The 21822-nt window shown below is 50.6% G+C and overlaps 1 protein-coding gene across 3 annotated transcripts in view; it reads right to left on the bottom strand.

The window, feature by feature from the left end:
* The window catches only part of GABBR1 (gamma-aminobutyric acid type B receptor subunit 1), a 151613-nt gene that overhangs the window by 94402 nt on the left and 35389 nt on the right, over nt 1-21822 (bottom strand). For all 3 annotated transcript variants that reach the window (XM_066581345.1, XM_066581347.1, XM_066581348.1), the window contains exon 5: nt 6620-6808. In XM_066581345.1, coding sequence (XP_066437442.1) covers nt 6620-6808 — 189 coding nt within the window. The remainder of the gene's footprint in view (nt 1-6619; nt 6809-21822) is intronic.

Here is a 21822-nt window from a genome sequence, read left to right as displayed (position 1 = left end):
GCCATTTTTCTTCTGCTTGCAGAATAAATAATTTGTATCCGTAAGTGTAAAGGAAAAACTCGCTTTCAATGCCTGCATATTGCCATGGAAAGTCCTCACGGATGGCGACTGCAGATTCCACAATTAGAATCCGTTCATGCGAGACCCCCTAATTCTGTAGTTTCTGTATATCGGTGTTTAGCGCACATTTGATTGCATCGTTATTCAGCAATGGATGCCTTTGTGGCGCCGTTCAGGGTCAGTAAAAATTGTAATCGGCAGGGATAACAACGTTTACGCAGAATCTTCCACGTGGTCGGCGGTGGGACGTCCCGTTCTCTGCTCGCTCTGACGGTGGATTCTGGCGACTTTGTGTGAGAATTGCACGGACGCGCTCCGCTGTTTTCACGCTTACTGGTGGGCAGACGGATGATTATACTTACATATGCAAGCTTTTTCCTTAAAACCAGAGTCTCAGTTATAAATTGTGTGCCCACTGTTTGAAAATGACGTTGCGAACTAATAACAGACTGGTAGACATAAAAATCAAGGCCACAAAACGCTCTCCTGTCTTCGTTGTCTCATATTCCCTGGCGACTACAACAAAAAAAATTTCGGGCCTTATTTACCAAAACTAACAGTAAGACGTCCTTGTTGCCCCTAGCAACCAATTATAGTGCAGCTTACACTGTACCTCAGCAGCTGGAGAAATGAACACTGTGCTGTGATTGGTTGCTTTGGGTAACAAGGACATCTCATGGTAGAAAGTTTTGCTAAAGGAAACATTTTCTGAAAATTTCTGTTTCCATCAATATCAAATTTCTGTATGTGAGGGTCCTTACAGGGGAGTTCTGGGGGTGACATCAGGGGATTGTCTGTAATAACCCAGTGTATACGCAGTGGCATGAACCTTATCAGGTACTGTGAGAACACCATAATTATGGGGTCACATACCTATGACAGGGTGGGGAGCGCATGCAGAACCCCCGGACATGATACCCCTGCAGAGAACCCCGGCAGCAGGAAAACCAATGAAAAGAAAGATAGTGACTTTCTGCAAAATGTATCACAGCCCTCTGGCTACCGTGTGGCATTTATAATACAGGTATCTTCTGTGGTGGAGGGGCCTTTGCTATATCCGTACCCTATATAGCCGCGTCTCTGGGGGGCAGTCAGTTCATTGGGAATGAAGACCCCAGGCAAAGTAGAAAAAAGGTTTAGAACCGACTTTCCACCAATATCCCTGCTCATCCCCACCACTCCGATGCAAGGCAGCGCCATGACATCACACGGCCCCTCTGGCGGGAGGCAGCGCCATGACATCACACGGCCCCTCTGGCGGGAGGCAGCGCCATGACATCACTCGGCCCCTCTGTGGAAAGATTAAACAAAACTGGAACTGTTCGGGCCTCTGGATGAGCGGTATGTCTGGAGGAGGAAGAATGAAGAATGAAGCATACTATGCAACAAACCCCCTGCCTACGGTTAAGCACAGCGGTGGCTCGGGGACACTCTGGGGCTGTTTTGCTTCTTCTAGAAACCTGCAGCGTGTGGAGACAAGATGGATTCCATCAAGTATCAGGAAATCCCAGTAGAGAATGTCATGTCTTCCGTGAGGAAGCTGAAGAACGACCTTTCAACAGGACAATGATCCCAAGCAGACCTCACAGTCCAGCAAGGCTTCAGAAGAAGTCCTGGTAGACTCTGGAGTGGCGTCACAGTCAGCTGACTTGGACGCCAGAGAACATGTTGGTTGGGATGTGAAGGCGGCTGCAGCACGCAGACCCAGGATATTAGGGAGCTGACGGCCTTTGTCCATGAGGAACGGGGAAAGATTATTCAGGAACGCGGTCAGAAGCCGCCGTCTGTCTGTACATCACGTCTGTGGCCAGTCACAACAGCAAAAGGGTCTCAGTACTAAAGATGCCAGTCATGGATGCTACTTCCGTTCCAGTTCTATCCACTCAGTGGTGTCTGGCTCTTGGATACTCTGTCGGCCGATCCTCCAGGCTTCTCTATTCTCCACAGCTGCCTTCAACTGCCTGATGTCTATTCCATGTTATTCTTGATGGCGTCCAGCCAACGTGTCTTTTGTCTTCTCCATTTCCTTTTACCGCTGACCATTCCAAGTAGTATCTCTTTCTCCAACGAATTCGCCCTCATCACGTGTCCAAAGTCTGTCAGTCCCTGTCTGGTGATCTTCCAGGGACTCCTCTGGGGTGATCTGGCCCAGGACAGCTATGTTGGTGACCCTCGCTGTCCAGGGGATTCATAGAAGATTTCTCCAGCACCGCAGCTCCTCTGTCACCTCCTAGGAGGGTCTCCTCTCTCACCTCCTAGGGGGGTCTCCTCTCTCACCTCCTAGGGGGGTCTCCTCTCTCACCTCCTAGGGGGGTCTCCTCTCTCACCTCCTAGGGGGGGGTCTCCTCTCTCACCTCCTAGGGCGTCGTCTCCTCTCTCACCTCCTAGGGGGGGTCTCCTCTCTCACCTCCTAGGGGGGTCTCCTCTCTCACCTCCTAGGGGGGGGGGTCTCCTCTCTCACCTCCTAGGGGGGGGTCTCCTCTCTCACCTCCTAGGGGGGGGGGTCTCCTCTCTCACCTCCTAGGGGGGGGGGGGTCTCCTCTCTCACCTCCTATCGACCCACTGACATTGCCATACAAAAAGCCAGTTTGCAGTTGCAGCCGCCCTCCAGATTGCTGATTTTGGCCGCCTGCAGACGAGCGGGTCGGATCCGGCGGCGAGAATTCTCGCCGCGGGACCTGACCCGAGCGCCTGCAGAGACGAGCGCGTACTCACCCGCGCCCGGCGGCCCCGGCTCTTTCATGTGCCGGCTGCCGGGCAGCCGGCACATGCGCAGACCGGAGTCGGCGGCCGGGTGAGTGACGTTTCTGTGCGAGCCCCGCACAAAAATAAGACATGCCACGGTTTGTTTGCTGCGTGAGATTTCGCGCGGCCAAACCGCGGCCGTCTGCATAGGAGTGCGTATTGTAATGCACTTCTATGCAGGCTTTCAGTGGCGGAAATCCCCCGGGGATTTCCACCCGTGTGCAGGCGGCCTAAAGGAGAGAGGTAAAGGGAAGGCTGGACGAGGCGACGAGAAGTCAGGAAAGACCAGAACAACTTCCTGAACGCCCGATGCACGAGTTAGCCTATAAGAAGGTCACACCAGGGAATTATTTGCTTGTCATGGAGGGGTGAATAGTTCTGACTGCAGTAGTCAGTAAAAGTGACATTTAGTGGTGAATGTGGAGAAACCGCTCCTTATATTAGTTACATTGAGATACAGAAATTGTTCTCGTTTGATTGTTTTTTGCAAACAACTGAAAGTTTGTAAATTTGGCAAATAAACCTCATTTGTAATGGTGGGGGGTGATAATTTTGACTGCAGCTGCATGTACAGACAAGGAGAAGCTACATGACATGCACCGTGCCTTTTATCCCAGTAGAGAATGTCATGTCTTCCGTGAGGAAGCTGAAGAACGACCTTTCAACAGGACAATGATCCCAAGCAGACCTCACAGTCCAGCAAGGCTTCAGAAGAAGTCCTGGTAGACTCTGGAGTGGCGTCACAGTCAGCTGACTTGGACGCCAGAGAACATGTTGGTTGGGATGTGAAGGCGGCTGCAGCACGCAGACCCAAGGATATTAGGGAGCTGACGGCCTTTGTCCATGAGGAACGGGGAAAGATTATTCAGGAACGCGGTCAGAAGCCGCCGTCTGTCTGTACATCACGTCTGTGGCCAGTCACAACAGCAAAAGGGTCTCAGTACTAAAGATGCCAGTCATGGATGCTACTTCCGTTCCAGTTCTATCCACTCAGTGGTGTCTGGCTCTTGGATACTCTGTCGGCCGATCCTCCAGGCTTCTCTATTCTCCACAGCTGCCTTCAACTGCCTGATGTCTATTCCATGTTATTCTTGATGGCGTCCAGCCAACGTGTCTTTTGTCTTCTCCATTTCCTTTTACCGCTGACCATTCCAAGTAGTATCTCTTTCTCCAACGAATTCGCCCTCATCACGTGTCCAAAGTCTGTCAGTCCCTGTCTGGTGATCTTCCAGGGACTCCTCTGGGGTGATCTGGCCCAGGACAGCTATGTTGGTGACCCTCGCTGTCCAGGGGATTCATAGAAGATTTCTCCAGCACCGCAGCTCCTCTCTCACCTCCTAGGAGGGTCTGCTCTCTCACCTCCTAGGGGGGGTCTCCTCTCTCACCTCCTAGGGGGGGTCTCCTCTCTCACCTCCTAGGGGGGTCTCCTCTCTCACCTCCTAGGGGGGGGGGGGTCTCCTCTCTCACCTCCTAGGGGGGGGGGGGGTCTCCTCTCTCACCTCCTAGGGGGGGGGGGTCTCCTCTCTCACCTCCTAGGGGGGGGGGGTCTCCTCTCTCACCTCCTAGGGGGGGGGGGGTCTCCTCTCTCACCTCCTAGGGGGGGGGGGTCTCCTCTCTCACCTCCTATCGACCCACTGACATTGCCATACAAAAAGCCAGTTTGCAGTTGCAGCCGCCCTCCAAATTGCTGATTTTGGCCGCCTGCAGACGAGCGGGTCGGATCCGGCGGCGAGAATTCTCGCCGCGGGACCTGACCCGAGCGCCTGCAGAGACGAGCGCGTACTCACCCGCGCCCGGCGGCCCCGGCTCTTTCATGTGCCGGCTGCCGGGCAGCCGGCACATGCGCAGACCGGAGTCGGCGGCCGGGTGAGTGACGTTTCTGTGCGAGCCCCGCACAAAAATAAGACATGCCACGGTTTGTTTGCTGCGTGAGATTTCGCGCGGCCAAACCGCGGCCGTCTGCATAGGAGTGCGTATTGTAATGCACTTCTATGCAGGCTTTCAGTGGCGGAAATCCCCCGGGGATTTCCGCCCGTGTGCAGGCGGCCTAAAGGAGAGAGGTAAAGGGAAGGCTGGACGAGGCGACGAGAAGTCAGGAAAGACCAGAACAACTTCCTGAACGCCCGATGCACGGGTTAGCCTATAAGAAGGTCATACCAGGGAATTATTTGCTTGTCATGGAGGGGTGAATAGTTCTGACTGCAGTAGTCAGTAAAAGTGACATTTAGTGGTGAATGTGGAGAAACCGCTCCTTATATTAGTTACATTGAGATACAGAAATTGTTCTCGTTTGATTGTTTTTTGCAAACAACTGAAAGTTTGTAAATTTGGCAAATAAACCTCATTTGTAATGGTGGGGGGTGATAATTTTGACTGCAGCTGCATGTACAGACAAGGAGAAGCTACATGACATGCACCGTGCCTTTTAGTATTCACTCCTTTCAGATTTCAGTGAGGAGACACACAACTCGTGTGTGCAGTCCAGTGATACTACAGCCGGGGACCACCATGACCACCTGAGCCGCTATGTGGGAAGGTTGTTAGAAAGTACCAGTGAGGGGTGGATAGGAGAAAGGGTCCAGGTGCTTGAATAATTCCTCATTCTACAGTAATTAAAAGGGAAAAATATGGCTGAGATTTAAATTTCACCTTCAAAGTGTTAGACCTACAAGACCACCCAGCCACCACAGAAATGCTGTGTTTGGTGTAACTGCACGCACCCGGCCCACCGTAAAGCAAGCTGGTGGTAGCATCATACGGTGAGGGTATTGCTTTGCAGCAGGGGTGTGGGAAGACGGGGTGACATAAATGCTGGAAAAGAAATCCTGGGGAAAACCTGCTGCAGCCTGCAAGAGAACTGCAATGGTGTGATAGCTGTGAATATCGCATCCCCTAAATACTGCCTGTGGGGGGGATGAATAGTTTTGCACTCAGTTACCTGCAGAGATTTGTTTTCGCTTTGATGTGAAGAAGACTTTTTATTTGGAGCATCTTACAAAAGAATAAACCCACTCTTATGGGGGCGTGAATACTTTTTTTTTTATATAGGCACTGTATGTCTAAAATATCAATTAAAGGGGTTCTCCCACTGCTAGCTATTGATGAGCTCTCATCAGGATTGGTCATCAATATCAGATTGGCGGTGTCCGCTGCCTGGGATCCCCTGGTGAATAGCTGTCCCCCAGGGCTGGTGTCTTTGCATATGGAGCTGTTTTGCTAGAGGAAGCAGACAGCTCTGTACATTGCACAGTAGCCCAGGTTGGTACTGCAGAATGAGTCCCGTTCACATCTGTAGAACCCTCATCCCTCAACACCAATCCGGACCACTGTGCAATGTATGGAGCTATCTACTGCCAACAGCAAAACCGCTCCATCGAAAAGCACACCGACCCAGGGGAACAACTGATTGCAGAATGTCCCAGTTGATGGACCCCTGTCCACCTGCTATTGATAACCTATCCTGAGACCAGATCGTCACTAGCTAGCAGTGGGTGTGGCTCCTAGATGACCTTTCTAGTTTTAAAAATATACTTTATTCATAATATAACAAAGAGTTCTAGAACTTTCTAATACCGTATATTAAAGTTTTCAAGATCCCTGACTGCTGTCAGTGAATGGCTCATGACAGATTTTTAAATCACCAGATGATAGCCAAAAGTCGATACACCGACAGTGAGCAGAGATCTTGAAAATGGTGAGGAATTGAGTCACAAAGTCTATTAGATAGTTCCACAACTTCTCGTTATGCAATGAATAGACTTTGGCACAGGACACTGACAATCTGTGCTCCCAGCATTCCTCTTCTTTGTCTCACCTTGACAGGTGGGTTTGGGGTGGTCCCACTTTCCTGATTTTGTGCACATGCTATGGCTGGATCCCACCAATAAGAAGCCGGGGTCACATCTGAATCGGACGCTTGTCCCCTCTATCGGGACACGGCCCACCAAGGTATGTTCTACATCTCCGTTCTCCAGCTTCAAGTGCATTCGAGGACACGTGGGCACTGCGGAGAGAAGAGGATCGGTCAGAACAACATTAAGGTACAGTACACACTACAGAAGTAAGGTACACACTACACCACAGAGATCACCATCTAGGATAGCAGATTGTCACTGGACCTTGGGAACTCTTCCTGCAGGGCAGCAGTATGGCAAATGCTTCTATGCCATTATTACTAAGTGCCTAAAGCTGGCATCAGCGGGTGATCGTTCACCTTGCTGCTAAGTGCAAAGAACTAGTTTAGCCAATGGGTAATACATGGAGGCTGATCCTGAGTTACATCCTGTATTATACTCCAGAACTCACTATTCTGCTGGTGTATTGTACATACATTACTTATCCTGTACTAATCCTGAGTTACATGCTGTGTTATACTCCATAGCTGCACTCACTATTCTGTTGGTGGAGTCACTGTGTACATACATTACTTATCCTGTACTGCTCCTGAGTTACATCCTGTAGATCTTTTATTATAAAAGTATGAAACATAACAATAAAAGCAAACTGTAACAATAGTAAATAATAATAATACAACCGTATACAGAGATAAGGCCCTTCACCCAGAGTCCATGGTCCACAAACAAAAGAAACCCCATGTCTGGACTCCCCTCCCCCCTGCCGCACACTCGCACACACACTCAAAGCAAAACACAATATACCTAAAAGAAGAGCATCCAGCTATCCAGAAAATAAAACTAAAACTAAAGCTACAGGTCCAGCCGTACCGCACTGAAACCCCATCATAAACAAAATTAGGCAATAACGTAAACATAACATATATATATATACCAATAATTAACTAAATATGAAAATAAAGACCAAGCCAACTGGCATACAAAAATAACTAAAGAAATAGTTTTTCAAAAAAATTTTTTTTTTTTTTTTTTTGGGTCCCCAGTGCAGCTCGGGGGCCATGCCTGCTCCATCAGTCCGTGCCCAGAGTTCTAAAGTTCAGGACGTGCCAAGCCACACCAGGGTTTTTTGTTTTTTTTTAATATATATAAACTGTACAACACTCTGCCTGCCGCAGCCTGGGGGCCATGCCCGCTCCACCAGTCCGTGCCCAGAGTTCAATGTTCGGGACGTGCCAGGCTACGGCTCAAGGCGTGAAACCACTCCCCCCCAACCCCCCACCCAACCTAACTACCACCCAGAACGTGAATATATACATATAAAACATACAATAACCAATATACATGACATACACGATATATATTAACATAACCCGAAAGCCTAAGGTCGGCTCTCCTGCAGCCCTACTTCACTCCATTTTGCCCAAATCAAAACAAAAAGCTTTATGGTGCACTCACAGCCCGCCACCGGGATTGGAGGTGATAAGCCGGGCACAGACATCACAATGTACTATCCCTTGCATTTTCTCCCTATTCTTTCCCTAATTTGCCCTAGACTGTCCTTAGTCTGCCCCTCAGTCTGACCCTTCATGGAAACCTGTCCCTGCCCTATCCCTCCTCTCTCCCTATCCTGTCCCTATTCTCTCCCTACTCTGCCCCTAGAAAATTAAGAAAAACAAACTGTCCCTAACGAAATACAAGCCCTCTCCATAGGAGAGAAGCTTTAGATGTGCCCAGCCTCTCATACTCCAAAGAACGCACCTTCACCAGGTCACCCAGGATGTTCCTACATACCGTATCCACGGGGAGGACTTTCAGCTCCGTCGAGATTAAACACCGTGCACTCCAGATGTGGAACCTGACCACTAGGCTAACTAGAAATAAAGTGCAGCGGTCCCTGCCACCAAGGCCTCTGAACGCTCCATAAGCCCACTCCGCATAGGAGAGGTGTGCCAGCTGAGGCCAGCCTATGGAGACCCCTACCCGTTGGTATACCTCTGTATTAAAGGGGCACTGAAGCAGGAAATGCTCCATGCTTTCCAGCACATCGCTGCACTCCTGACGGGGGCAACCCCTGTCAATCAGAGGCCTGCTCTTCAAGTTACCCCTTACATACAGTCTCCCGTGAAAGCAGCACCAAGCCAAGTCCCAAAACTTCAAGGGGACCCGGGTTGAATTCAGTAAACGTAACCCTCCCTCCAGGTCCCGACTTGGGCAGTCCTTGAGCGCCAGGGGCTTCTGGAAATGGGTCAACAGGACTCTTTCGTCGAGGAGCCTCCTCGTCAGAGTCCTGATCTCCCACATCCCCAGACCCCACCGGCGTATCACCTTCAGAACCAAGGTAGCGTAAGCCGGGAGATGTCCGTGCTGCGTGCGAAGGTCCTTCACTCGCCCTCCTGTCTCCCATTCCTGGAAGAAGGGCCAAAACCATCCCCTGCAGGAGTAGACCCACGGAGGAGCCCTCTCTTGCCAGAGGTTGCCTATGTTGATCTTAAAAAAAGTGTTTACAAGAAACACCACGGGGTTGACCATAGACAACCCCCCTAGTCTCCTCGTGCGGTATGTAACATCTCTCCTGATCAGGTTCAACCTATTCCCCCACAACATTAGGAAGAACAGGTTGTAGACCCGAGTCCAGAGAGGTTCTGGCAAAATGCATACGCTGCCCAGGTAGATGAATAACGGGAGCAGGTATGTTTTGATCAGGCTAATTCTTTCCCGAAGGGTCAAAGACCAACCCTTCCACTGATTTACCTTGTGAGTTGCACCATCCAGCCTGTCCACCCAATTTTGCATGGGGTAATCCCCCTGGCCGAATTTGATGCCAAGTACTTTTGCTGAAGTTTGGGGCACCGGAAGGGTGTCCGGGAGATCAAACGTAGGATCCCCCCTTCCTAACCAGAGACTTTCACACTTATCCCAGTTGACCATAGACCCGGAAGCTTCCGAGTAGCGGTCCACCTCCGACACCACAAACTCCGCCTCCTCTCTCTCGAGGACACGAAGAGCGTGACATCATCGGCGTATGCCACTGCCCTCAGGGTAGCCTCCGGCACCGCCCGGTCCATCCCGACCCCTGCTATAGGTCCACAATCAACCCTCCTAAGGAAGGGATCTATCGCAAACGCATACAACAGGGGGCTTAGAGGACAGCCCTGACGGACGCCGGACCCCACCTCAAAAGGGCGGCCGGGCCAACCGTTCACCAGCGGGAAAGTCTCAGCCCCTGCATACAATGTTCGCAGCCAATCAACAAACCCCACTGGCAGGCCGTATCTCAGAAGGACGGACCAGAGGTACTCGTGATTAACCCGATCAAACGCTTTGGCCTGATCCAAGGACAGCAGGTACCCCTCCCAGTGACCAGCCCTACCCTGCTCCACTGCCTCCCGGACACCGAGAACAGCGCTAAAGGTGCTACGGCCTGGAACAGAGCAATGCTGCGCCCCCGAGAGGAGCCGGGGTGCAAACTTGACCAGCCGATTAAACAGCACTTTTGCCAGAACCTTCCTGTCCGTATTGAGAAGCGCTATGGGACGCCAGTTCTCAATACGGCTCGAGTCTTTACCTTTTGACAGAATGATCAAGGCCGACCTCCTCATTGACTTTGGCAGAGTGCCCGAGGAAAGACACTCATTTAATACCTCCGTCAAGAGGGGACTCAAGAGGTCCCTGAAGGTCTTATAATACTCGGATGTTAATCCATCCGGACCTGGCGACTTTTTGGGCCGGAGCCCATCAATCGCCAGTCTAACTTCCTCTTCTCTGATCTCTTCTGTCAAAACGCCAAGAGAGGTGTCTACCCCTGGCCCAGGGACAGCTTCAGCCAGGAAAGCCGACATCACTTCCGAATCTAGATCCCTCTTTCCCAAGAGTTGCGAGTAGTAGGATCTGACGACCTCCAGAATCCCTGATCTGGATCGATTCAGGGACCCCGTACTGTCAATCAGTCCAGTGACCACTTTACTATTCACTGACATCCTACAGTTTCTGTAAGGGTCGGGCGAGCGGTACTTCCCGAAATCCCTCTCAAAAACCAAGGATGCGTGTCTGTCATACTGGCACGTCTTGAGTAAAGATTTCACTCTGGAGATCTCCTCGCGGCTACCTCCAGTCGAAACGAGATGTTCGAGTTTCCTCCTCAGGCCGTTGTACAGGCGGTACCTGTCCAGGCATCTGAGGTTGGAGAGCTCACGGAAGAACCTCGCCGCCCTCCTCTTGAACATCTCCCACCACTCTGACTTACTGCTACAGAGATCCAGTAATGGTACCTGGCTCTGCAGAAAATCCTCAAAGGACTGTCTTATCTCTGCTTCCTCCAGGAGTGATGAATTCAGTCTCCACAAACCTCTACCCATCCGGGGGGTCTCTGCAACATTCAGAGAAAACAATATTAGACAGTGATCGGAGAATTCCACCTCAACAACGGACACTGGTGAAGAGATGGCTTCCTCCTTCAAATAAAACCTGTCTATTCTAGACCTGCTCTGACCCCTATAAAAGGTGTATCCCTCGTGGCCTGGGGTGTGCCGGATGTGGACATCCACCAGGCGAGCCTCGCTAGCTATGCTATTAAGTGCGACGCTGTCAAAAGTCAACCGCCTGTCTCCAGAGCCTCCCCTATCGCGGGCTCTTGTGACTGCATTAAAGTCACCTCCAAAGACAACTTGGCGGCTGGTAAAAAGGTAGGGCTTGATCCTCATAAAGAGACTCTTCCTGTCCTTTTTTGACTGGGGACCATAGATGTTGACAAGTCTCAATTCTTGTCCCTTCATGAGGGCATCTAAGATCAGGCACCTTCCCATTTCTAATTCAATAACTCGTCGGCATTCGACCGCTGCGGTAAAAAGGACCGCCACTCCGCTATACGGCTCGGCCGCAAGAGACCAGTAGGAAGGGCCTGACCTCCACTCCCTTTTTGCCTTATGTATGGCTGCCAAATCGGACAGCCTGGTCTCCTGCAAGAATAAAATGTCGGCTTCAACGCGGCCGAGAAAATCAAAGGCCGCAAATCTAGCCGTATCCGACTTAATGCTGGCAACGTTAATTGATGCCAGAGTCAGCGGAGTGGGTGCCGCCATCATGAGTGATTAAATTAGATGGCTTTCTTCCTCACACCCGCTTCTTCGGGGTCAGAGGAAAGCCCCTTGCTTCTTTTTTTGGACACAGATGTGTCCATAGCAGGGGATCCCCCGACCCCATCGTCCTTGTTTCCAGGCTCCAGAGTAGCCCCCTCCCCGGAAGGAACTATGCCTCCACGAGTAGGAGACTCAGCGCCCCCTGTTGACCCTTTCTTTGCCCCAGGCACCTTGCCCTTCGCTTCCCTCTCGGAGGAGGAAGAGATGTCTTGAAGGGCCCGGTACCTGTTGCAGAGTCCAACTGGAGGCGAGCTGGCTTCTCCTTCCAGTACTTTGCCAGGGGTGGGAGAAGATCTTGAATCCCCCCTTCGCTTTCTCCTAGTGGCACCTAGCTTACGCCGTTTCTCTAACCACCTCTTTCCTTCCTCATCCACACTCTCATAGTGGGAGGAATCTGAAGAGTTGGTATTTCTCTCCTCCCTCTGGATCCTCCTGTCCTCTTCATCCACTTCGCTGTCCCTCAAGGCCTCAGCCGCACAATTTGCTTCAGGAACAGGGGCCACCATCGACCCACCTGCTGTGGGCGCTCCTGTCAGCTCCCTGCTCCGTCTGCGTTTGTCCTGACGCCTCTGCTCAGCAGGCGTCTTTTGCCGGTTCTTCCCTGGCTCCTGAGCTCCTCCACCTCTGCTAGTCCCCTCACCCCCGGAGGCCGCACCATGGCCCCCATCCGTAGGGGCTGACACCGCATTGGCAAAGGAGCGTGGACAGCGACTGAATGGGTGACCGAGATCACCACACAGGTTACACCTAATCTCCGCACAGGAGGCGGCTAGATGACCCAGACCCCCACACAGAGCGCACTTCAAGGTCTTACAAGCGGCGCTCAAGTGTGAGGGGTCGCTGCACCTGTGGCAGAGCTTCGGCTGCCCCTGGTAAAAGGCCAGGATACGATCCCTGCCGAGGAAGGCTGCAGATGGAATGTGTGCCACTGAGTTACCTGAACGCTTCAGCTTGACCATAAACGTCCAGGCCCCGGACCAGATGCCGTGCTCATCCCTGTTCTTTCTGGGCATGTCTGTCACCTCTCCGTATCGTCCGAGCCACGTCATTATATCAAAACAAGAAAGTGACTCGTTACGAGTCAAAACGGTCACCTTCTTGACTTCGTTCTGGCGAGACACCACCTGGACGGCAAAGTCTCGCCAGCCGGGCTCGCTTTTCATCAGCTCGTAATTCCCCCAGAAGAGTTCTAGACCCTCTGGGCGAACGAACCTGATGTCAAACTCAGACGTGCCGAAGGGATGGATTAGGGCAAAGATGTCAACCGCCCTAGCGCCCATCTTCAGTAGAAGCTCCACTACCCTCGCCCTCGGGGGGCATGTATCATTGCCCCTCCAACGAAGACGGACCACATTCCTACGACCTGCGTCCTGCCCGGGTGTTGGTAGGGACCATACGGTCTCTCCCCTTTGCTCTCGGAAGGCTCCTAAGCCGTGTCTCTCTGTCCAAAGAGATAGGTTCACCTCTCTTCCTCCAACTGTGATTGAACTCTCCCCCTTCCGTAGAGCCCCCAGGAGGCGCTGTTGCAATACGCCCTCTCTAGAGCCTGGAGACAAGGAGGACCCTTCCCCTCCAGCGGCGACACTGGCATAACTCCTACCAGCTGTCGTCGCCGCCGGAGGGGCGACTGGAACCTGTGATGTGCCCTGACTATCCCCAGAACCTGTGCCTATATTTACAGTAGGTTCCCCTGTGCTGAGAACAGTAGCTTCAGCCCGTACCTCCGAGTGCGTCGGAGCATCAGACTCGCGGGCTGCACCAGACACATCCACACCTTTCATACCAAGACCTTTCATTCCAAGACCCTCTGGACCGGACTTGGGGTTAGAAGCAGCTTTTTTATTTTGGGCCTTGGTAGACCTGGGGGGTGGCACTGCTGCCCCATCTTGCGCAGCTGCAACCACCGTAATGACCCCCCCATGGTCAGCACTCTGCATTCCGGCAGTATTAACATTTTTATTTTTGCTTTTTCCTTTACATTTGCCAGCAGCCTCCACATCACTGGGTGCCTGGGACCTAGGCTGGGACCTAGACTGAGGGACCCCTGTAGACCGACCTGTCGCACGGGGGACCCCCGATCCCGCAGCACCCTCCGCATCACTGGCCTTACTGGCGCTGGCAGTTCCGCCACTGCCAAACTCTTTTGCCACCTTGCCTTGTCCTGTGCTGGCCGCCCTGCTGGCTGTTTCTGTCACTGCGCTAACTGAAACAGGGACAGGGGACCTGGCCAGTTTAACTCCTTTATCCCTGTTCCCATGTTCAAAACCCACTGCAGAGTCAGAAACCGGGGTTCTCAGGGTGGGGGTGCCCTGATCCGACTTTGCAGCCAAACCAGCGCCCCCCGTCACATACACAAATTTCTCCTGCACCAAATTCTTTTTTTTTCCTTTTTTCGCCTTGATTTTCACTTCCTCCTCTGGTAAATCATCACCAAACTTAAGGCTGCTCATATTAGGGGGGGATTCCAACAGCCTTATCTGCTGCATTATTAAAGCGCCCCCATCGCTTTTATCTTCTTCTGGATCAGAATCCCCGGAGGTTAGAGGCAGCGCAACCTGCTCCGGCCGGAGGCTGCTGGTGGTTGTAGTGCCACTCTGGGTCTGCTCTCCTGAGCAGACAGGCTGCTCCCTCAGACTGTCCTGGTAGGTGTCCTCCTCAGAACAGTCACCACTGCTGTCTCCATCGCTGGAGTGATCAGCCTCCTTGTGACCGCTGTGTCCTGACGCCATCTTGGAGAACCTATCACTGTTTATTAATTTTTCCCTAAAGGGACCACTTTGCTCAAGAATCCTGTCCCTCTCTTCCTTGCACCTTTGTATGCAGTTTTTACAGTCTTGTATGGACTTGCTGATTGCATCTCTTTTTCCTTTAGCGGCGGTCTGGTCCTTCAGTGACCTGGCCGACCGCAGCTTCTCCTTCTGCAGGAGGATTTCTCTCCCCGCTCGCTCATAATCCGCCATGCTGGTGGCCAGACGGGAGGCCAGCTCTACCACAGACTCCCCTTTCCGACGATCACTCCACTGTGGCTTACCTTCTTTGCTGAGCGTTTGGCTGCGAGTCTGACTGCGGGTCATCATCTCGCTTCCGGCGCTGTCAGATGCGGCTGCACCAACCTGCTGGGCCATGTCACTGCGCCTGCGACCCGGACCCTCTCTCTTCGCAGCTTTACTAGCTGCTCCGGCTTTCCTGGTTGTTGCTGCTGAAACCACGTATGCCGCCAGCGCCGCTGATGGTGTTGTCGCTGCCTTCTCAGCACTCCCCCCCTCCGACCGAAGTCGGGGGGGGGGGGGAATTGCGGGACTCCATAGAACAAGAAGCCCAGCTACGTGCTCTGATCCTGGGCTCCAAAACAGGCTTCCAGCTGGGACTGCAACCACACCCTGGTTCTCTGAGGAGCTCCAACAAACCACACCTTACTCCAGAGATGCACTCACTATTCTGCTGGTGGAGTCACTGTGTACATACATTACTTATCCTGTACTGCTCCTGAGTTACATCCTGTATTATATTCCAGAGCTGCACTCACTATTCTGCTGGTGGAGTCACTGTGTACATACATTACTTATCCTGTACTGATCCTGAGTTACATCCAGTATTATATTCCAGAGCTGCACTCACTATTCTGCTGGTGGAGTCACTGTGTACATACATTACTTATCCTGTACTGATCCTGAGTTACATCCCGTATTATACTCCAGAGCTGCATTCATTATTCTGCTGGTGGAGTCTTATGGCGGCAGAAAATAAATTCATTTTTTTCCAAAGATATTTTATTTTTAAAAGCAGTACAGCAGAAGCAAGCCTCCATGAATGTGGTATTGTGGGAATTGTACTGACCTACTGAATAAAGTTATCAGGTCATGTTTGCTGCAGTGTTTAAACCATAAAATCAGGAACCCCCAAAGATGGCGGAATTTCATTTTTTTCCCAATTCACACCACTTAGAAATGTCTAGAAGTCTCCCAGTCCATTATATGTTACATTTAGAGATGAGCGAACGTACTCGTTTCGAGTAATTACTCGATCGAGCACCGCGATTTTCGAGTACTTCACTACTTGGGTGAAAAGATTCGGGGGGCGCCGGGGGGAGGCGTGGCAGAGCGGGGGGTAGCAGCGGGGAACAGGGGGGAGCCCTCTCTCTCTCCCTCTCCCCCCCCCCCCACTCCCCGCTGCAACCCCCCACTCACCCACGGCGCCCCCCGAATCTTTTTGCCCGAGTACGGAAGTACTCGAAAATCGGCCCTCGGGCGAAATAGAGGCGTGGCCGAGTAGGTTCGCTCATCTCTAGTTACATTACATAGAACCACCGAGAAATACAACTCGAGCCGCAGAAACTACAAGCCCTCCGACAGTCAGCGGGTAAATAAGAGTTATGATTGTTTGAAAGTGGTGAGGAAAAACTGAAAATGAAAAACAAATAATGCAGCGTCATGAAGGGGTTAAGGTTATTCACACACAGATTTTTTTTTTTAATGGATTCCGCACCGAAATCCATATCTTTTATCATCACGCTGAGGTCAGCGAGCCCCGAGCTGCAGTCCGGCGCCGCAGGGAAACACTAACATTTACCGTGCACGCGTTTGACGCATTACATGGACGGCGTGCGGATCTGTGACATCAGCAATCCGTGGACTTCTGGTCACATGAATGAATTCGATCGTTCTTCCCTAAGTGAGATCTCCGGGGTTCCATGCAAAAGAAATACTACAGGGAGTGAGAAGGAAGGGCTGCAGCAAACCCAATGGTCCTTGAGGCTTGGATGCCATGTGGATACCTCGAAACCAATTAGATAGTGGGGGTGCCAACCAGAAAAACCCACCAGCGCTGGGAACACCACGTGTGTGAGGAACAAAAGGAAACTGGGCGATGGGCGTGACTCTCCAAAAAAGGTGGCATGACATAAGATCCAATGCTTGTAACACATCCACTGTATGTTGCAGCTACTTTCATACCATACATCTCTGCCCCGCTGACTGATAAAGGGGTCACCCCGAAACACAGATCTTATGCTGGTTTGTAATAAAAGAAGTTGGGTTCCTGCCTCCGAGAGCAGCTCATCATTCTGATGGGCGATGAAGTGCGTTAACTGTGGCAAAATAGAGCAGACCGTGTATGAAAGTCTTTTAAGCTCATGTGTGCTAGGCCCCATTGAAAACAATGGTAAAAAACGTGGTAAAAAGCGCATGTGTGAGAGTGGCCTTAGGCCTTCTTCACATGACTGTATGTGTTTTTATGCTCATCCGTACAATCTCTTTTGTTTCAGCTTCCAGAGAAATCACAACAAAAGATAGCACTGTATAAAAAAGGCATCCGAAAACGGTTGTGTACGTCCTAGTTTTTTCTCCCGCAATTCTTGTTTTACATGGAAAAAAGAATAAATCATCTGAATGAACCCATTGAAATCCAATGTTTTGACAGTCGCATTTTATGTGCGTTTTTTTTTTTTTGAGACGCAACGAAATGCCTGCATAAGTCCGGTCGTCTGAATAAGCCCTTAGCGACAAATGATCGCAGATTCTATAGGAATCCGGTCTGACGCATCGTCTTATATGTAATTATATGAGAAAGCGGACAGAATGACACATCACATGTTCGACGAGACTTTGGCGTGTATGCGGTCCTCATGGGAGAAATGATGAAACCTGGCATCTTGTAATCAGAAGTGCTCGTTGTTCAGCCGAACTCTGACCTACTCCTTAAGCTACACTTACAGGGCTCGCGCAGTATCAGCCCGAGATCACGCTTGGCAAGGTGCAAGTTTTGCGGTGCGGTGATGTGTTTTTGCTTAGAATTCACATAGTTGCGCATGAAAAAAATGCAAACGTTTCCCATCGTCTTCAATGGGAAAATCCCATTGCACTCGCATGCAAATCGCACGCCGTGTGAGTGCAAAGCGATCTCTTTAAAAACAATGGGCGATGCGTTTCGACGGATGCTCAAATACGGAGCATGCTGCGATTCTTTTCTCCCTTAGAATTGCTGCCCACTTCCAGTCAACCAGAGTTCAACCAGAAAGTAGCATAACGGTAAGGGGGTATTCACACAAACAAGATTATCGCATTCTTACGATGCTGCGCGGATAAAAACAAGATCATAGTGCGCTCTATCTGTGGGTGTTCTCTTGGAACGCTTCACCCGTTGTTTTCTATGGAACCTTGAAGAAATGACCTGGCACAAACCGCGTCCCACCATGTGCAGGCGAATGCAATGTGATTTTTACCATTGGAGATAAAAACGCGGCAAAAATCGCAGGTTCGCGAGTGCGATGTGGGGCTGTAGTTTACCACGCTCCATGTGGCTGCAGCCTTAGGGCGCCCACCCACTGGCGTTTTTTTTCACTGCGAAATTTGCAGGGGTTTTTTTTCTGCAGGGGGTCTATGGGACTTGTAATGTAAAAATCGCGATCGCGCAAAAGCGCGATTTACCGCGATATCGCGATTTTGCGCGATCGCAAGTTTAGCTTTGCATGTCCCATAGCCCAAAGACCCCTGCAGAAAAAAAAAAACGCTGCGAATTTCGCAGTAAAAAAACGCTAGTGGGTGGGAGCCCTTATAGAGAACCCGGTTCACAGAATATTAACAACCAGCTGACTTCACTATCAGCCGCCATCACTTTCTATCTTTCCATCGAGATAGCAGTGCGACGGTCCGTTTCTTGCAGGACGGCCTGTAGTTTCTATTGGTACCATTTTGGAGTACATGTGACTTTTGGATCGTTTATCATTACATTTTTTTTGTGCCGTGGTGACCAAAAAAGTGCAATTCTAGTGGAGTGTTTTTTCTCTGATGATATTCATGATGTGGGGTAAATAATGCGCTACTTTTATAGATCAGACTTCTACAGGCTCGGCAATACCAAATATGTATTTGGGGCTTTTGTTTTAATTCTAAATATGGGGATTTTTTTTTTTACTTTTATTACCTTTATAATTTTTTTCTCTATTTTACTTTTTTTTTTTGCCCCCAAAAGGGAAAATGAACTTGTGATCATTTGAACCCTAAGGGCTTTTACCCACTAGCATTTCTTAACGCTGCAATATTGCTGCGCTTTTTTTACTGCAAATGTAAATGGGATTTTCTAAAGATTAAAATCGCATCTCACAAAAATAGCAGAAGCACAAACTTGAGATTTTTTTGTGTGATATGATTTTAACATTAGAAAGTCCCATTGACATTTGTAGTAAAAAAAAAATGCAGCGATATCGCAGCGTTAAAAAAACGCTAATGGGTAAAAGCCCTCAGGCCGTTATCACACAGCTGAGTAAATCGATGTGGGAAAAAAAATCACGGCACATCCTATCTTTGGGTGAGCCATTGCAACGCATACCCATTGTCTCCAACAGGGCCGGCGGCAGCAGCGCACCGCGTGCCGGGTGTGTGCAGTGTAATGTGAGGTTTGCCCATTAAATACCATGGGAGAGACTCTGTGATACTCTGTCGCGGCTGTCAGCTACTTCCTCGAAGTGATGAAGGCAGTTTTGAGATAAAAACGCCTCGCATCTGCAGGGACATCGTATGTTGGCGAGCGCGATATTGGGCGAGAGTGTGAAGTTAGCTTAATAGAGTATAATGCAATACCATAGTATTGCATTATACTGCATTCTGATATATATCAAGCCACACTGATCGGGGGAACACGGCTGTCACAGTTGGGTGTCAGATGCCAAAGACAGCCGGCACCCACATTGTATGGAACGAAGTCGGCTCCCAATCTCCTCCATACAAACCCTGAACCCCCAGAATGGCACTGTGGAGTTAGGGGGTTCATGGATCAGTTCTTCTTCTGCACATGCTCAGAGGGAAACTAGAAAAACTGTTATTAACACGAAAAACAAATGGAATCAATAGGAGTCCTTTTACACAAGGAGACTGCAGGAAGCAGAATTGCCAACAGCTGTCCCCATGATTACACTGCTGGGCTCTCCCACTGAGGTGACAGCCGTTCCCATGATTACACTGTTAGGCTCTACCACAGAGGCGACAACCACCCCAATGATTACACTGCCGGGCTCTCCCACAGAGGCGACAGTCGTTCCCATGATTACTCTGCCGGGCTCTCCCACAGAGGCGACAGCCATTCCCATGATTACTCTGCCGGGCTCTCCCACAGAGGCGACAGTCGTTCCCATGATTACACTGCCGGGCTCTCCCACAGAGGCGACAGTCGTTCCCATGATTACACTGACGGGCTCTCACACAGAGGCGACAGTCGTTCCCATGATTACACTGCCGGGCTCTCCCACAGAGGCGACAGCCATTCACATGATTACACTGCCGGGCTCTCACACAGAGGCGACAGCCGTCCCCATGATTACACTGCCGGGCTCTCACACAGAGGCGACAGCTGTTCAGAGAGCGGGACAGAGCGCACTGGGATCTCCTCCGGCCGCTCCCCTTCGCTCAAAGCAAACAGACAGCTGTTCATAGACAGGCCGATAATTGAACAGTTTTCAGGTGAACTAAAAACCAAGCGACAAGTGAGGGAGTTTATACAAGACAACAGTCACCCATCATCGCTCCACTGAGCAATAACTTGGGCGACTGTCGGCCCGCGACGCAGCCCTTCATTTGGGACGGATCAGCACATTTGCTTAAGTTTGGCATCAGTTTCTGGATGTAGATTGTAGATGGATCCATAAAAAGCGTAAACTCTGATGCAGATGTGAGCGGAGCCCGAGGAGGTGAATGGAGTCAATGAAAGCACATTACATTCACATTAGCGTATATACATAGCGTATAATACATGCGTAAAAAAGAACGCAGCGTGTTCTATTTTAGGGCTTATTTAGACGACCGTATATCGGCTGGGTTTTCACGCCGAGACGATATACGATGTCCTTCTCTGCAGGGGGGTGGGGGGGATGGAAGAGCCAGGAGCAGGAACTGAGCTCCTGCCCCCTCTCCGTCCCTCGCCACTATTTGCAATGGGAGGGGCAGGGTGGGGGCGGAGCTAAGCACCAGTACTTAGCTCCGCCCCTGTCTCGCCCCCTCCTATTGCAAATAGTGGCAAGAGACAGAGAGGGGGCGGGAGCTCAGTTCCTGCTCCTGGCTCTTCCATCATCCTCCCCCTGCAGACAAGGACAAGTTTTTTTTTCCCAACAAGCGTCGGCGCAACTACACTCGGCAGCGGGGTGCGCAGTTGCGCCTGAGTGAAGGGAATCCCTTCTCCTTTCCTGGCTTTTCAAACTCAGCACAAGAGCGCAGGAGTTTGAAAAAAAAAAAAAAAAAACGCAGGAAGATAGGTGCCGCTGGTCCTCCCCGCACATTGTATGAGGCAAGTCATAGATTTACTTGTTCCTACAATTAATGATCGAGAATCCCGCTAGTGAAAACGAAAAGCTTGAAATCCATTGACATTAGTGGTTTCGCATTGTCCCGTTATGTGACCGTGATTATCACGGCTACATAACAGGAGAGAGCCACGCTCGTCTGAGTCTGCTATTGCTGCGTATTACACATGTACAGCCCTATTGTTCTCCATGGGTTGCATATTAAACACTGCATTGAGACGGAGCGGGGAATTAAAAAATGAAGATAAATTAGTCACACTGCGCATGAGAGTGAGATCCGTGGTCATGCGCATTTCACAATCACTACCATACGCAGAGATAGGTGGCTCACCTCCAGATCACAGGCTTACAGCTCAGCGCTGCGTGATACACAGTTGCGCATTAGCCCAAGTATATGTGTGAGTGAGCCTTTACAGCTTATTCACACGGATGCATTTGTGTGCGCATACGCAGTGAGTAGAACCCATTGATTTCAATGGGTTCCGTCACGCGTCCAATCTTTGCACGAAAGCAGCAGAATTAAACTTAAATGTGCATTGAAAGCACTGTGAGCGTGCCTGCGGGTTTCTTTGCATGCGTATATAAACAGGTCATGCGCAAGCTAAAAATATAGTCAAAAAACGCACAGATGCGCGCAAAAATGCAACACCCATTGTGCAAACATGCAGCACAAATGCGCATATAAAAGAGTTTACAATCGCATGAAGCTGGCCTGAGGCCACATTCACACGGGCGAGAA

This window comes from Eleutherodactylus coqui, chromosome 10 (genome assembly GCF_035609145.1).
Source record: "Eleutherodactylus coqui strain aEleCoq1 chromosome 10, aEleCoq1.hap1, whole genome shotgun sequence".
In the NCBI taxonomy this organism is placed as follows: domain Eukaryota; kingdom Metazoa; phylum Chordata; class Amphibia; order Anura; family Eleutherodactylidae; genus Eleutherodactylus; species Eleutherodactylus coqui.
Note: the sequence above shows the minus strand (reverse complement) of the source record. Positions and strands in the feature narration are given on the sequence as shown.